This window comes from Amblyomma mixtum, chromosome 10, assembly GCF_055824585.1.
Source record: "Amblyomma mixtum isolate Tamu chromosome 10, ASM5582458v1, whole genome shotgun sequence".
NCBI classification, from domain to species: Eukaryota; Metazoa; Arthropoda; class Arachnida; order Ixodida; family Ixodidae; genus Amblyomma; species Amblyomma mixtum.
Window position 1 is genome coordinate 56812233 of NC_143021.1, and position 17061 is coordinate 56829293.

The 17061-nt window shown below is 46.9% G+C and overlaps 1 protein-coding gene across 6 annotated transcripts in view; it reads left to right on the forward strand.

Moving 5' to 3' along the window:
* The window catches only part of LOC149325860 (uncharacterized), a 292578-nt gene that overhangs the window by 185604 nt on the left and 89913 nt on the right, over positions 1-17061 (forward strand). For all 6 annotated transcript variants that reach the window (XM_089563537.1, XM_089563535.1, XM_089563539.1 and 3 more), the window contains 3 exons: positions 7949-8043; positions 10371-10442; positions 12222-12328. In XM_089563537.1, the coding sequence (XP_089419663.1) occupies positions 7949-8043; positions 10371-10442; positions 12222-12328 (274 nt within the window). The remainder of the gene's footprint in view (positions 1-7948; positions 8044-10370; positions 10443-12221; positions 12329-17061) is intronic.

Below are 17061 nucleotides of genomic sequence, written 5' to 3' on the forward strand. Positions count from 1 at the left end.
AACGGGTCAACGTAGATCACGTGGTTGTGAAAGAGCGGGCGATATCACTGTTGAATGAGTTTAATTTGAAGGCATTAGCCACCTCGGTTCAGAAATCACAGGGAACGGAATTGGACTTATTTTTTTCGGCAAAAACCCACAAGATCGATGTCCCATTTAGGGCTATAGTTTCCGAAGGTGGCACTTGGCAGTATTTAATCTCTAGTTACCTACAGGAACACATTTCAGGATTGACAGTTGACGATCCATTTGCTGTGAAAAATGCCGATGTTCTTGTCAAGTTCCTAAGGCAAGAAAATCCGGGAAGGTGTACCGGTTTTAGCATAGACATACAAGACTTGTATTATTCTCTGCCTCATAAAGGCATGTTAAAAGCGGTACGCAAGTGCATAGATGAAGGAAATGACGAAGCCAGGTTTGTGAGTCGGTGCGGCATTTCGGTGTCTTCTTTTCTTGAGGTTTTGGCTTTCTATTTGCAATCAACATACGTGGGATGGCGAGGAGATGTATATGTTCAAAGAAAGGGCATATGCATAGGTTCGAAGGTTGCTCCAGCCCTAAGCAGCATTTATCTTGCCCAGGTAGACAGGGAAATAAAAAACAAAATTGGGGGTCTTGCAATGCATATCTCAAGATTTGTTGACGATTTTTTAGTTTTAGTAGACAGGGACAGTTTCAATACAAGAGTGAATGACATTCTAAAGGTTTTTCAAGAATGTGGTAAAGGACTGTCCTTCACTTTCGAGTTGCCGTCAGAAAATGCACTACAGTTTTTAAGTTTGAAGTTGTTTTTTAGGGAAGAGCACATCTGCTGGATGCATTCACCCCGATCCCAAAAACCGGTGTTAAGTTTTACCTCGGGGCACTCAAAGCTAGTAAAGAATGGAATTGCAATGACTACCTTACGTTCAAGCCTCACAAATTCATGCCATCACTGCATAGCCGACAGTCTGATGTTACAAGTACGTAGATTAGAAGCCGCAGGGTTTCCACAGGGGGTGATTTCAGCAACTTGCGAGAAGCTGGTGAGGGCAGTGCGAAAAGATTTCTTGAATACAAAATTGGACAGAGCGGGAAAAAAATTTGCTGTTATTCCGTATATGCACCGAACGGCTCATAATCTAAAAAAGGTGGCGGGCAGATTTGACGTGAATGTGGTGTTTTCTGCGCCACACAAGTTGGGGGGGCTTTGTCGCATGATAGGGAACCGCCATGACAATATATCAAGCATTAGCCCATTTCGTTGTTTGGTTTCCCATAGATCAAGGTGTGTAGAGTGCGCATGTTCAGTTGTGTATGAACTTCCTCTTTCATGTAAAAGAGTATATATAGGACAGACCGGCCGATGTATAAATATTCGACTTAGGGAGCATCTTCGTTCACTATCAGATTCAAACTATTCGCATCTAAAAGAGCACTGCAAAGCTTGCAAGCTTGAAAATAAAAAAGTATGCAGACCTTTAGTCGCGCACACACGTATTTTATTCCGCCATAGAGATAAGACGACAAGGGAGCTCATTGAGGCATATCATATTCGGAAAAGACGGGGTGAATGCGTCAGTCAGCCTTCCTTATTGATGGTCGATAAAGAGGTCGCATTTCTTGACAACACGTGTTTTATGCTTTGTGTTTTTTTAGTGGCTTTGTGTGTTTTTTTCTGGCTGTATCGTGTTTTTTCGGTTAATCACAGTGTTCTAAAAATCGCGTTGTAAGGTTTTAATCTTGACACATGATGTAGTTCTTAGACTGTTGTTAGTCTGGGCATGTGCGCGAGTGATGTCAGGTCATGTGACTTTTTAACTATAAATGTCTGTTTTTTCTGAATAAAAAATAGTTGTGAGTCAGCGCTCGTCCGTGTGGTTTCCTTCATCTTTGTCTTCCGTCCTTTTCGCGCTGTTTTTTCCACCCAAAATGAAAATTACATGGCAAGAATTGAACTGAATATTTTTTTCATGTAGATAAGGCACAAAAGTACAAGCCTCTAAGAGGCTGAGAAAAACGCACTGGTGCCAGACGACTGTCAGTCTCTCAATATACACAACACCTCAGCATACGATGAGGGGAAAAAATGAGTAGAAAACTGAGCTAGTTGGTTCATACTTCTTGGTGGGAACAGCCGAAATACCAAAACGCAGACACAGAAAGGAACACACAGAACGTAGACGAAGCTGACTGTCAACTAAAATTTTATTGGAAAACCCGCGCTTTTTGTTTCCTTGTCAAAAAGATCTTGCTTTTATCTCCAGTGGGGTTCGTTCAAGAAGGAAATTTCTTTTCTTGATAGAGAAATTGATGGTGTACTAACGCACCGCTGTCCTGTTTCCCGTATCGCCAATGCCTCAAGGATTTCACGTGTCACTTGGTCTGCATACCTTTCCATGACTTGAACTTCATGCAACTTGGGCTCACACTTGCGCACTTTTTTACCTTTTTTGTTTTCTTTACAATCTCTGCAATGCAGGGCTAGATTGCTGCTTGAGGCACCTGATAGCGATGATGCATGTTCTCTTATCCTATCATTAAGGCACCTTCCCGTCTGCCCTATATATTGTTTGCCACATGCCAGAGGGATATTATAAACCACACCTTTAGCACACTCGCTGAATCTTGTTCGGTGTGCGATCTGGCATTGCTGCTTCTTTTGCCTGTTGACTCGAGCACACATGCTAATTACCTTGTTCGGTGCAGAGCAAATAACCCAGACCCTGTGCCTCTTCCCAATCTTCATGACGTTGTGGGTCATTCCATGAACATACGGAACCACAGCTAATTTCTACCTTTCATTGCCTTCTTCAGGCCCACCTTTTCTTTCTTGCACTCCTTTCCATTTCCGCAGCAAGCTTTCAGCTACGCTGCTGAGCATAGGAACGGGGTAGTCCGCATTTCTTATTCTATCAATCTGCCGCCGAAAAGTTGTCTCCATCTGATGCTCACACGATTTCTTCAGAGCTGACAAGAGAGCGGCACTCGATATTGTGACGAAGACGAAGCTGGCAGTGGCGCGGGACGGAGCGCTCGCGCTAGGCCAGCGGCCATTAAATCATCTCTTGCTCATAGTTCTCCACGTCTCATTCTTCGGCTGGCCGCCACGTAACATTTGGTGTGAGGTGCGGTGTCCCTTCATCGCCATCCTGGTCACGGAGCTTCGGCGTCTTGGGCCTGCCGTGGACGTCGGCCGTGAGTACCTGGTTAGCGCCGCACGGCCGTGCCCCAGCCCGCCCGACCTGAACCGAACTCGACGCTCACCCCAGCCCCGTCCCCCGGCCAGACCACACGACACGACGACCCAAGACCCGACGGACCCAAGACCCCACCGACCCAAGACCCAAACGTGCAGACACCGTCCCCCTGCCCCTGCCGTCCGGTGCGTACCAGGACCTCGGCCGTCAGCTCCTGGCACCCTTCTGCTTCGTGGACCGGGACTCATTCTCATCTTTCCCATCGTGGCGGCCAGCACTGCACCATCTTCTACATACTGTTCAACCCGCCCACTCAAGACCATCGGCATTCCGGCGTCTGTTCGTCACCGATCGGGACGATCGCTCGGAGGCCCCGGGTAGTGCGACGAAGACGAAGCTGGCAGTGGCGCGGGACGGAGCGCTCGCGCTAGGCCAGCGGCCATTAAATCATCTCTTGCTCATGGTTCACCGTCTCATTCTTCGGCTGGCTGCCACGTAACAATATTGCCCTTTTCACGGTCTTTGAATGGCTTGACGAAAAAGGGAGGAACTGTTTCTTCGCCCTAGGCTCGTACCTCGAACAGAAGTGTCCGGGTTGGAATTCAAGGCGTAGGTCCAGGAATTGCAGCGAATCCTTGGCTGGAAGCTCGTGGGTGAATTTCAACTCTGGGCAGGTATTGCGAAAGGTCTCCAGTCGCTCCTTCAGTCGCTCAAAGCCTGTTGAATTCTCTGTTCTGCACAGAACCAAGAAATCATCCACATAACGAAAAATCCGTGTGATGCGATTTTCTTTCACAGATTCTTGTATTCTATTGTCGCATGCAGCCAGGTACAGGTCACTGAGTAGTGGTGCTGCATTAAAGCCGATGCTGACCCCTTTTTTTTGGATGAACAAGGCATCCTCATGAGCGACGATCGTAGAGCCAAGATAGGCGCGCAGCAGCTCTAGGAACCCTTCCACCGACACTCCAGCCGAGTTTTGAAATGAAACGACTCCCTGCTCTTCAATGGTTTCTTTAAGTATGGTCATCAGTTTCTTGCGCGGAAGTGAATAATACATTTCTTCGATGGCGATGGAGGACCCGTACATTTTGGTCGTTTTTAACCCTTTTATCTCAGACGCTACTTCTTCCGACTTCCAGATTCTGAAAGGATCTTCTATCTTCAACAGGGAAAGTTGCCTGAACAGGTGCTCTGACACCAACTTCTGCCACGTGTCTGCTTCTGAAACGATGGCGCGGAAGGGGGTACCGATTTTCTGTGTTTTTGCGTTGAAAAACACATACAAGGTGCAAATCTTGGTAGATTCTACCTTGGTATACAATCGGCTCATATTATTCTGCTTAAGAAGCACCTTGACTCTTCTTTTAGCTTCCTTCAGTTTCGTTCAGAGTCGTTTCATTTCAAAACTCAGCCGGAGTGTCGGTGGAAGGGTTCCTAGAGCTGCTGCGCGCCTATCTTGGCTCTACGATTGTCGCTCATGAGGATTCCTTGTTCATCTAAAAATGAGGGGTCAGCATCGGCTCTAAGGTAAGCACCACTACTCAGTGAACTGTACCTGGCTGCATGCGACAAGAGAATACAAGAATCTGTGAAAGAAAATCGCATCACACGGATTTTTCGTTATGTGATGATTTCTTGGTTCTGTGCAGAACAGAGAATTCAACAGGCTTTGAGCGGCTCAAGGATAGCGTATTGGAGACCTTTCGCTATACCTGCTTAGAGTTGAAATTCACCCACGAGCTTCCAGCCAAGGATTCGCTGCAATTCCTGGACTTACGCCTTGAATTCCAACCCGGACACTTATGATGGAGGTACGAGCCTAGGGCGAAGAAACAGTGCTTCCCTTTTTCGTCAAGCCATTCAAAGATCGTGAAAAGGGCAATATCGAGTGCCACACTCTTGTCAGCTCTGAAGAAATCGTGTGAGCATCAGATGGAGACAAGTTTTCGGGGGCAGATTGATAGACTAAGAAATGCGGCCTACCCCGTTCTGATGCTCAGCAGCGTAGCTGAAAGCTTGCTGCGGAAAGTGAAAGGAGTGCAAGGAAGAAAAGGTGGACCTGAAGAAAGCAATGAAAGGGAGAAATTAGCAGTGGTTCCGTATGTTCATGGAATGACGCACAACCTCATGAAGATTGGCAAGAGGCATGGGGTCCGGGTTGTTTGCTCTGCACCGAACAAGGCAATTAGCATGTGTGCTCGAGTCAACAGGCAAAAGAAGCAGCAATGCCAGATCGCACACCGAACAAGATTCAGCGAGTGTGCTAAAGGTGTGGTTTATAATATCCCTCTGGCATGTGGCAAACAATATATAGGGCAGACGGGAAGGTGCCTTAATGATAGGATAAGGGAACATGCATCATCGCTATCAGGTGCCCCAAGCAGCAATCTAGCCCTGCATTGCAGAGATTGTAAAGAAAACAAAAAAGGCAAAAAGGTGCGCAAGTGTGAGCCCAAGTTGCATGAAGTTCAAGTCACGAAAATGAAAAGGTATGCAGACCAAGTGACACGTGAGATCCTTGAGGCATTGGCGATACGGGAAACAGGACAGCGGTGCGTTAGTACACCATCAATCTCTCTATCAAGAAAAGAAATTTCCTTCTTGAACGAACCCCACGGGAGATAAAAGCAAGATCTTTTTGACAAGGAAACAAAAAGCGCGGGTTTTCCAATAAAATTTTAGTTGACAGTCAGCTTCGTCTACGTTCTTTGTGTTCCTTTCTGTGTCTGCGTTTTGTTATTTCGGCTATTCCCACCAAGAAGGGAAAAAATTCAGGGGGCACTTTGACTGTCTAAAGTGCGTAGAGGCGAAAGCGTTTTCCGCACCACTTTCAGTGCTTCTGTGGCACTGGTGGCGTCACATGTAATTGAGTACTAATTACTAAGTGATGACAAATCACTAATTAATGGTTAATTACTGATAAATGTCTGAATACTAATTAACTGCTAATTAAGCTTAAGCTTAAGCTTCGCCTTTAGGAGTGGAACGCGACAGCGTTTTGTAGCGCTGCCAGGGAGTCCACGGAAACGCCACCACCCGTTCGGCGCGATGCCTTGCCGTTTCAACGCAACGGTTTTTGAGGAAAGGAAATGGCGCAGTAAATCTCTGTCATCTCGGTCGACACCTGAACCGCACCGTAGAGGAACGGAGGAAGTGGGAGTGAAAGAAGAAAGACGAAGATGGCCCGTAATGAAGAAAATGAAAATTGTATTTGAGGAAAGACAATTACGCAGTAACTGTCTCACATATCTCGGTGGACACCCGTCAAAATTCAGGGGGGGGGGGGTGCACTTTTTTGACCTAAAGTGTGGTCACTGATGTGTGGTTAAGATGTTAAGCTTCGCCTCTAAGAGTGGAACGCGAGAGCGTCTTGCAGCGCTGCCAGGGAGTCCATAGAACGCCATCGCCCATTCGGTTCTACGCCTCTCTCGTCGGTAAATTGGTTTTTGAGGAAAGGAAATGTATTTCTCTCTCATATCTCGGTGGACACCTAAACCTCGCCGGAAGGGAAGGGAGGAGGATGGCAGTGAGCGAAGACACCGTATTCACTAGACGTGCCTTTGTTCATTCCAAACCATCGAGCTGGCATGGTGGAGTGGATAGCATGCTCGCCTCGCACTCCGAAGACCGGGGTTCGATTCCCGAGCTCGACCAATTTCTTACTTGGTTTTATTTATTTATATGGCCTGACTAGAGAAGTTAATTAGGCTAATTGGGTAATTAAGCAATTAACTAAGCTCAGTCCCACTTACTTGGAGCATCACTATATGGTCCCTTCAATTGGTTGCATGGTTACTAGCCAAAGTACAATTGGCCCCGTTTGAAATTGGCGCACTGTGACGTCACGACCGTTTCGACCAACTGAAAAGCGTGACATTCTCTGCCGACAACTGCTGCTTACAACGATGAGACATTAAAGGCTTTCGCCTTAAAAATGAATAGCTTACATGGGCCGAAGAGCGGATAAAAACTATAATGATGAGAACAGATCGGGATTGGAGGGTGAAATATAATGCAGGCATTCGAAACAACTGGAGATGATTTAAGAGGTCAAGTTCCTTCAAAAGTTACAACAAGGACGAATTCAACTTTTTTGAAGACTGCTAACGAAGATGATTGGTTTTCTGAGATCATAACGCTGGGTTGGCAATTTAATAAATCTATTATAAAAATGATCGTTGTTACAAGGCGTAATTTGTTAGTATTTTTTCCTTGTTCAAGGATTCTAGCTTGTGCTGTATTCGTGTTCTTTCGGGAGGTACTTTCGAAAAAATTCTCTCTCATTATGATTGATCTCGTGGAATATGGTATTTACTGCGTTACTGTTAAAGGGGTTTCAGATTGTTAATACATTGTTCTTTTTTTAAGAAACTGCTACATTAGGAGCATCTAGATTAGGCCTACTTTACTTAAGATCAGCTTGGCTATATCATCCTCTTCACAACTGTATCTCAACAACATGTACTCAACGAATACTTCATGGCGAAATACTGAACGGAAACTTCATTGGGTCTTGTTGAATAAACTCAAAGGCTGTTTAATTAGCATTGAAAAAGCGTTGAGCCAAGAAAACATGAACACAATATAGACGGAAACTCACTCCTCATTTTCCTAACGTGGACGTCGAGTAGCCGGTCGAGTAGACCGGTTAGACCGGAAAACAGGCCGGACCGAGTCGAGTAGACCGAGTAGACCAGGCCGGTCGAGTAAAGGGAGTTTCTTCCTGGCAGTGCCAATTACTTACGGGAACCTTTTCCCCTGCGCAGGCGGCGGAGGTACGGAGCTGCGGCGGGAGGAGCCCACCGCCGGCTGCTGTCTCTCACAGGAGCAGATCCGGCGTCTGGGAAGGCTCGCCGTGCAGGTGAGCAGTGCTGCGCTGTCACTTGTACTGACGTTTGTGGCATCAGCCGCCAAACGGCAACAGCGGACGGTCCGAAGGAAGCACTCGCAAAGGATTCCCGTTAAAAGCTCATAACATGCTGCACGCGTGGGTGCGCAGCCTGAGTAGAAAAGTGAGGAGAAGCCCTGTGGAATGTAGCTTGCCGCGACTTTTGCTCCAAGAGTTGTGCCGTGGAGTAAAGAAAAAAGCGCGACGTGACAGCAGCGCCGAAACATGGACACCGCATATAGAGGAAGATGCTAAAACCGCCGCCGGAGCAGTATAAGCGCTTTACTGGATCGTCATCATCATCATCAGCCTGACTACGTCCCTGTAGGGTAAAGGCCTCTCCGATGAACCCTCTTCTTTGCCAGTTGCGGGCACCGTATCCCTGCAAGCTCCTTAATCTTATCTGCCCACCTAACTTTCTGCCATCCCGCCGCGGTGGCTCAGTGGTTACGGCGCTCGGCTGCTGGCCCGAAAGACGAGGCTTCGATCCCGGCCGCGGCGGCTGAATTTCCATGAAGGCGAAATTCTAGAGGCCCGTGTGCTGTGCGATGTCAGTGCACGTTAAAGAACCCCAGAAGGTCGAAATTTCCGGAGCCCTCCACTACGGCGTCTCTCATAGCCTCAGTCGCTTTGGGACGTTAAACCCCATAAACCAAACCAAACCAAACTTTCTACCGCCCCCTGCTACGTTTGCCTTTTCTTGGAATTCACTCCGTTGCCCTTAAGGACCAGAGGTTGTCTTGCCTTCGCATTACATGCCCTGCCCAAGCCCATTTCTTCCTCTTGATTTCGACTAGGATGGCATCAACCTGCGTTTGTTCCCACACCCACTCAGCCCGCTTTCGATATCTTAACGATACACTTTCCATTTTTCTTTCCATAGCTCGCTGCGTTGCCCTTAACTTAAGCTGAACCCTCCTTGTTAGCCTCCATGTTTCTACCCCATAGGTGAGTACCGATAAGATACAGCTGTTGTAGACTTTTCTCTTGAGGGATATATACAAACTATCTGAGAGAACCTGCCATATGCGCTCCACTCCATTCTTATCCATCTAGTTATTTCGCTTTCATGATCCAGATCAGTGGTCACTACCTGCCATAAGTGGACATATTCTCTTACTACTTCCAGAACCTCGCTACGAATTACGAACTGCTGTTCTCTTGCTAGTCTGTTGATCATTGCTTTGGCTTTCTGCATGTTAATTTTTAGCCCCACCTTTATGCTCTGCCTGTCTAACTCATTGATCATCCTTTGCAGTTCATGTCCATATTCCTGAGTTAGCAAGGCAATGCCATCAGCGAATCGTAAATTAATTAGGCATTCTCCATTAACTGTTATCTCCAACTATTTGCATTTCAAGCCCCGGAATACCTTCTGGAAACAGGCGGTGAATAGCATTGGCGAGATCCTGTCTTCCTGCCTGAGAGCATTCCAATAAGGAAAAATGTCGGGCAGGGAGACACGATCTCGCCAATACTGGATCCTAGTCTGTAAGAAAGGAACACTTGCTACTGTGGCCCCGTCTCTGGTCTTTCGAGTTCGGCTGAGGCCAAACGCTTCTGTAGAAACGATAAGGGTGCAGGAAGAACGGTTAAGCGCGAGCGAGCACAGAGAAACGATGCACGAACTATTTCTGTTAGCAGGGCACTGTTTGTGTCAGGCGCCATCCTTGAACGCAAGAGTGCTTTTTAAAAAACAATAAGAACTGATTTCGCCTTGAGTATGACAAATTCAAGCTGTTGGAAATATACAGAGAACACGGAGCGTCATAAATTCTTTCCTGTCCCATTGAAATGATTTAGTCCAAAGTGCCGCTCAAGAGCGAGGGCTACGCACCCTCTACTGTATAGCGGTGAGACCTAATTTTGTAGCGATGCCTACTGCTTCCTCCGCATCCCTTGATAACCACAAACAAAAACAAAAAATGTCTACTGGCGCGAGCGCTGCCTCGCGGCAAGCGTCGAGGACGCTACTGTCGGAAAGATCAGACAGAGATGCCCTCCGTCGTACTCCAGGCAGCCGGCTGCTGCCTTTGCGAAGCAGCGGAGCACAATTGCTGCAGAAGATGGCACACGCGAAGAGCGCTGCTTCCTTGTTCGAGGATGCACACGATTCTGGGCGCATGACTGCAGGCCACTGCCGCGCGATACTTGAATTGAAAAGAGGGAAGGCAGGAGATTAACGTCAACGCTTTTTAGCTCGGACAAGTCGGTCACTGTGAAGGAAGCAATACTGGATGCTCGCCAGCGCGATACGCCGTGTGGCCCTTGCGTGAAGCGAACTGTCGCGTGCTTTGCAGATGGAGAGGGCATTTGGCAGTGCACGGGACATCGAGTGGGCTTTCGGTGATGGCACACTCTTCGTGCTCCAGGTACGTACACTCACGTCGGGGGTGCTTCAGGGAGAAGCTGCCGTCTGTGCACCCTCGATGCTTATGTCCTTTGTGGCCAAATAGGAACAGATAGTCTGGTGGCAGATTTTCATTGGCTACCAGCATCATCGTTGGTTGGCCACGGCCTAGAGACGCCACAAAGCACCCTGTGTTCCTGGCACGGTGCAGCAGCGGCGGTGGTTCTGCTGAGGCCTGGCTTGTAGGCTACGATGAACGCGCAGCGTTCGGTATCGTTCTTCGCGAACTGCGATCCTGCAGCTACGACGTCAAAGACGAGCCAATGGACGTCGCGGCCGTTCTCATGAACCCAATGAGCTTCCCATCGGTTCGTTTGAAATGGGGGCGCGACGTGCGTACAGGGAAGATATTGCTAGAAGTGAAATTTTATTCACAGAGTAGATACGCAGCCTCCGAACCTGCAACGGAGCCTGCTTTTCCGGGGCACCTGCAGACTGGAAACCGTTGCTGGCGCTAATCCCTTCGCAAGCGTAAGCAGTTATGAAAATAGACGCAGAGCTAGCCGCTCTTGTCGTTTCATTTATTGCATATCTGTTCAAATACCCAAAAAACCTGTTGAGGGCATTGGATAGGAGACATAAGCCAGCCAGAAAACCTTTTTTTTTCACAAACAAACAGCCAATAGTAAAGGGTAAGCTGCACTCAGGTACAAGTCCAGGCATATCATAACAGAAGACAAGCATTCCTTCAAAGATGCACAATGGAAAGAAGGAAGCATTTGCAAATAAGTCATCTGAAAATGCAAATTTCATTACTGGAGCCGCGAGGATACCAGAGAAATTAGTAATGCAGAATTAAATGACGGAGGCTGTCTTATTATGACTTTTCTGAGGGAAAACTCATTCCAACATTTTGAGGAAAAGGTTAATGGTGAATTATTGCAAAAATAGGGTTAAGTTTGTAAGTACGATCTGTGCGATGCCAGTTATCAGTTGGGGGTTGAATATGCGACCAAGCAAATAATGAGCTACTGTGATACAGTGCACCAAAACAAAGCAAAATCTACCGAATTTTCTGCGCAGTGCGAGTGGTGGCATGTTGTGCGTTTCGTTTAGTGACGAGGTACCTTTATATATCGAGCCACCGCGGTGGCTCAGCGGTTATGGCACTCGGCTGCTGACCGGAGAGACGAGAATTCGATCCCGGCCGCGGCGGTCGAATTTCGATGGAGGCGAAATTCTAGAGGCCCGTGTACTCTGTGATGTAAGTGCACGTTCAAGAAGCCCAGGTCGATGAAGTTTTCCGGAGCCCTGCACTACGGAGTCCCTCATAGCCGGAGTCGCTTTGGGACGTTAAACGCCATGAACCAAACCAAAGTCTTTGACCTGGTTTGTTCAAATCAGTTTGCGTCCGAGTCTTCTCTTTTATAAAAATTTCTGCTACTTTCTTTCAAAATAGTAAGTGTTGATTTGACAACACTGTTACTTTCACGCTTGTATGGAACAATATATATATAAAATGAACACAATTTCAGTCCACAGGTTTGCTTCCAAACAATCTCGTCGTTTTAAGCGCTTTTTGCAGCTTTCTTTTTCTTCTTAGCCTTGTATTCAACGGAACTCAATTTGCACTCCTTCAAACCACTTCGGCGTTGTTTACCGGGTTTTGATGCCGCGGCTGGTTCATATGAGATGCAGTCACAGCCGGTCGCTTTCTCCAGTCGACCCAACAAATGCTTGTGAAGTTTTCTCTTAGCCTTTTTCTAATGCCGCCCTAAAGGATGACGTCACGGGCCCGCAGGCTCGGCCGGTGACTTCGCTGTTTCAGCCGACGGACGTGGAGCTGATGCACGAACTGGACGAAGGCTTCCGCACCTCGCACGAGTGCCTGACCAAGGCCAACATCGGGTGAGACTCGCTGCTGGTGCTTTACACTCGCGCTGCCTGAACGGCATCCCTGCTGGCTTAGAGGAGGGAAGTGTGCTACAGAATGCTCCCTGAATGTGTAGTCCTGGAGCAGTCATCACTTCTTTGCGTTAAGTGAGAGCTTACCATGGCTTAGAGGAGGGAAGTATACCACACAATGCTCTCGGAATATGTACTCATGGAGCAGTCATCACTTCTTTCCGTTAAGTGAGAGCTTACTACGCTGGCTTCTGTAGTGAAGAGTACAGGACGAACAATGGCAGTAATGTTTATATTTACGTCTTACCAAAGAGCGCAGTCCGTATCAGAACTTCTTTTACGAGCACAGTTACCTACATTGGCTATTCGCAGAAAAATTGCTAGGCTAAAGTTTTTTTATCAGCTTTATCACAGCATGCTCAATCTGGATTCCAGCTTGTTCTTGCGTCCACCCGTAAGGCTGTCATCGCGTACTAACCATCCCTTCGAAGTTATGTCATACAAGCCGAGATTTGATGTGTAAGTTTTCGTTTCTTAATCTTCCAGTCATTTTAATATCGTGGATTCAAGATTACCTCACGAATAGAGTGCAATTTGTTTCAGTCGATGGGTGCAGCTCCAGTTGTCTCCCAGTCACCTCTGGGGTGCCCCAAGGAAGCGTCTTGGGGCCCTTGCTTTTTCAGATTTACATCAATGATATTGTTAATGTGGTTACTCCAGGAACTCATATTCGCTTGTTTGCTGATGATTGTGTCGTTTTCCGTCAAATTACGTGTACTAACGATCAAAACGAACTTGACCAGTGTCTTCGAAATGTTCTTGATTGGTGCAGCGAGTTTTTCATGGTTCTTAACACTGAAAAAACAGTTTCGATGCAAATAACACATAAAAAGAACCCAATTAACCACGTGTATACACTCGGATCATCAACACTAAAGCAGGTTAATAGCTACAAATATCTAGGTGTAACAATCACAAGCAGTCTTTCCTGGAACTCACATATAGATAACATATGCTCCTCTGCATTTAAAAAGCTGTGTTTTCTGAGGCAAAAACTAAGAAATTCACCTTCTCACGTAAAACTGCTAACGTATAACACTTACATCAGGCCAAAGCTTGAGTATGCTTCGGTTGTTTGGGACCCATTCACTAAACTTAACATATATAAATTAGAAAGGGTTCAAAGAAAAGCTGTTAGGTTTATCTATTCCAAATTTAAAATCACCGACTCCCCCACTGACCTCGTGGCGGCTAACAATATTGAAACACTTGAAACGCGAAGAGGAAAATATCGCCTTGAGTTTCTTTATTCTTTACTTAACCATAAGTTTGCTTTGGATCCTTCACAGTACATATCCCCTTTAACCACACGTTATACCCGACATCATCACATTCACTCATTGACACCGTATTTTGCGAAAACTGACTGTTTTAAGTATTCGTTTTTTCCGCGGACAATATCCGATTGGAACCATGTTATGACATCGTAATAGTTTGCAATATTTGTCTCCTCATTTTTATGTATATTTCTTTTCATTGTGTTCTGTATCTTTTGAGTTTTAAGAATATATGCCTGTCCTGCTTGGACCCTGAAAAGGGTCTGCAGTATGTACTAAATAAATAAATAAATAAATAAATAAATAAATAAATAAATAAATAAATAAATAAAATAAATAAAACAGTTATTGAATGGAATAAACTTGACCGACACTTATTCAACAAAACTTGTTCATTTGAAACTTTTGTAAAAGGACTGGAACTGAGTTCTACACACTGACTACACCATTCCCACCCTGTAACAGCCCGCAAGGGCTAACAGTATTTAGAAATAAATAAATAAATTCGTAAATGCAGTTTTGCAAAAGGTTAATCGAATCATGCAACTACGCGCTAAGGCACAAGTGAAAGCTGCCAGAGACACCATGTCGGCAGGCTTCGTATCATTGTGGAAGAAACGACGACGGCTTGCGTCGTTGTCAGTTTACCTTAATTTACGCAAGAAGGCTCCCAAGATGGTGCACCTGTACAGGGGCCCGGCCGCTGCGACATTTTGCAGGGGCTTCTATGGGCACACCTCGCACTGGTGCCGATTTCAATGCTAACACCGCGTTTGCCTGCTTGTATTGGTTACTATTTTCTTTCGTTAAAATTTAAGCAGCGGTAACTTTTATGACAAATACACAGGACATGAAAGGACGGGCGCTGACTCCAACTATGTTTATTGAACACGTTTTTTTTCAACGAGCCCCGCAACGTGTTTTACTAAGTGAACGTATTGGTTACTAGTTGGGCGGACTTGTGATTCTATATATGGTGCAGAATATTCACTTAATCAACTAATTGGTGGTGCTAGTAGCGGGTTTTCACTGCACATATCCATTTAGACATGTACAATGTTTATCGTGAGCAAAGAGAAAATGATGCACTCGAGCGAGCACCTTGCAATGTGATGTGTTCAATCGGGCACGAGACTGCTAGGCCTATCGACACAGCTGCCAACCCCTGGAAGGTGTGCTTCGCTTGAGCTGTGCGACTCTTGTTAGAGCACAAGTTGAAGGATTGAGTAATTATATTAATTGTTTTGTTTTTGTAACATTTTGCAGGACGCATATGATGTATAGTAGAAACACTGTCGTAATTGTTTTATTTTTATTGTGAGAACACTAATGTCAAAAGTAATTAGCATGCCGTTGATTTAGTTGCATGATAAGCAATTTCGTTGACAATGGTGCTGCAGCATCGGTGAAGGAAGGTGACTGACATCAGTACGCTGAGTACTTTAAAAAACTTCGCTGTGGCTTAGCTTGGTTAAGCCCGGTAATTGCGAAAGCAAATCCGTACCTACGCCATGGTTCAGCTTGTGGTTAGACTTGTGGCGATGCATCTGTTATACAATCCAATCCAATCCAATCCAATGTAATCTAATGTAATCTAATCTATTCTATTCTAATCCAATCCAGTCCAGTCAGGCCACCATTCATGTGCACCGCCGTCGCACACAGACGGCGCGAGATCGCGAAGCAATGTTAAGCCGCTGGTGGTTGGCACAGCTACTGCTTTCTAGCGACGTGAGTCGAGCCTAATCTCTTCAGCGTAACGCCACAATCGCGCTCCTAGCGGAGAGCGCAGGCGTTAGGCGCCGGTGGCGGCACCGCCGCGGCTTGCGACGGCGCGAGTCGGTCGCCGTTCTCTTCGGCGTGACGTCACAACACCTGTTGCGCTCCTAGCGGAGAGCGCAGGAGTTAGGCGCCGGTGGTGGCACCGCCGCGGCTTGCGATGGCGCGAGTCGGTCGCCCTTCTCTTCGGCGTGATGTCACACATGACGTCACACAGAGGTCAACTAAAGGTCAATGGTGGAACCGCCGCGCCACTATACGAAAGGCGTACCGTGCTCTAGAACGGCTCATAGATAATGATAGCCGCCCACGAGTCTTGAGGAGCGTCTCTTTTCTTTTCTTCGCGAGTGTCAGCGTGCCTGGCTTTCTTTGCCGCTTTTTATGTATCATGACCCTCGCGACCAGCGCTCGGCACAAGTAGAAGAAGAGGGGATGGTGCCAGCTCGTGCTGGCTGGACGCCGCCATCACCACCTCCTTCGACCATCACGTAAAAGAACAAAAATGGGGTCAAATGTTTAGGGGAATCCCCTAATGTTAAATAAATTTGTAATAAGGGACTAATTTGTCCTTGGCATTCACCCGAGCGCAGCCATACGGCTACAAAGGAAATCTATACAGCTTTCTCAGAAACTTCGTAGTTAAAGAAACTCGGGACCACCGCTTCGCCGGAGCAGTCGCTCTACGAATTGAGCTAACCGAAACGGCAAACTTATGTTAGGGCGAGAGTAACACTGGCATCCACCTGAGCGCAGCCATACGGCTACAAAGGAAAGCTGTAAAAATCCATCAGAAACTTCGTAGTTAAATCTGTATAGTTTTCCTTTGTAGCCGTATGGCTGCGCTCAGGTGGATGCCAATGAGCAATTACTACCTTAGAACAAGAAATTAGAGCTGGTTACTGGCCATGCTGATATATGGCGCAGTCGGATCTGAGTTCAATGGTTCACGCTTTACGTAATGACGGCAAGCTACGCAGCGCTGTCGCCTAGCCTGTCAAGTGCCACCACGACAGCGCTCCTTAGGATCCTTAGCTCCGCGCGATAGCTTCGACCCACACGGGACCATGAAGACGCTTTTGTTTACGCGTGCGCTGCTGCGGCGGCATCGCAGCACGTAGCACAAGGCGGAATAAAAGCTTCGACAAAGTTCGTTTTGGTTCGCCTCCGTGTTCTCCTTTGTTTTGGCACGAAGGGAACCCACAGCGCGCCGTAAACGCGAGCTAAAAGCATCGCATGATTAAAAAATCTTATACAGAAAAGCTGATAGCAGACCGTTAATACACAACCAACTACACTTGTGTCCGGTGTCTTTGGCCAATGGCGTTCGTCCAACTTTTTGACGGTTAGCTGTTTGTGCGAAGTCGGTTTTCATCACTGTTTGACATTACTGTCGCAGAAACAGCGCACTACCGGGGACAAATTTAACTGATCCGCCCTTCAAGTTCCGAAGAATGCTAGACTGCATGCGGCTGCCACATGAGATGCACACCTGGTTCCGATACCATTGCGCCGGTCTCGACATCAGGTGTGCATCGTCAGTGTGCATAGTGCATGCGCCGCCGCTCCATGGGTGACAGTTTCCGCGTCTTCACCATGGACGCACCTCAAGATGGCTGGCAG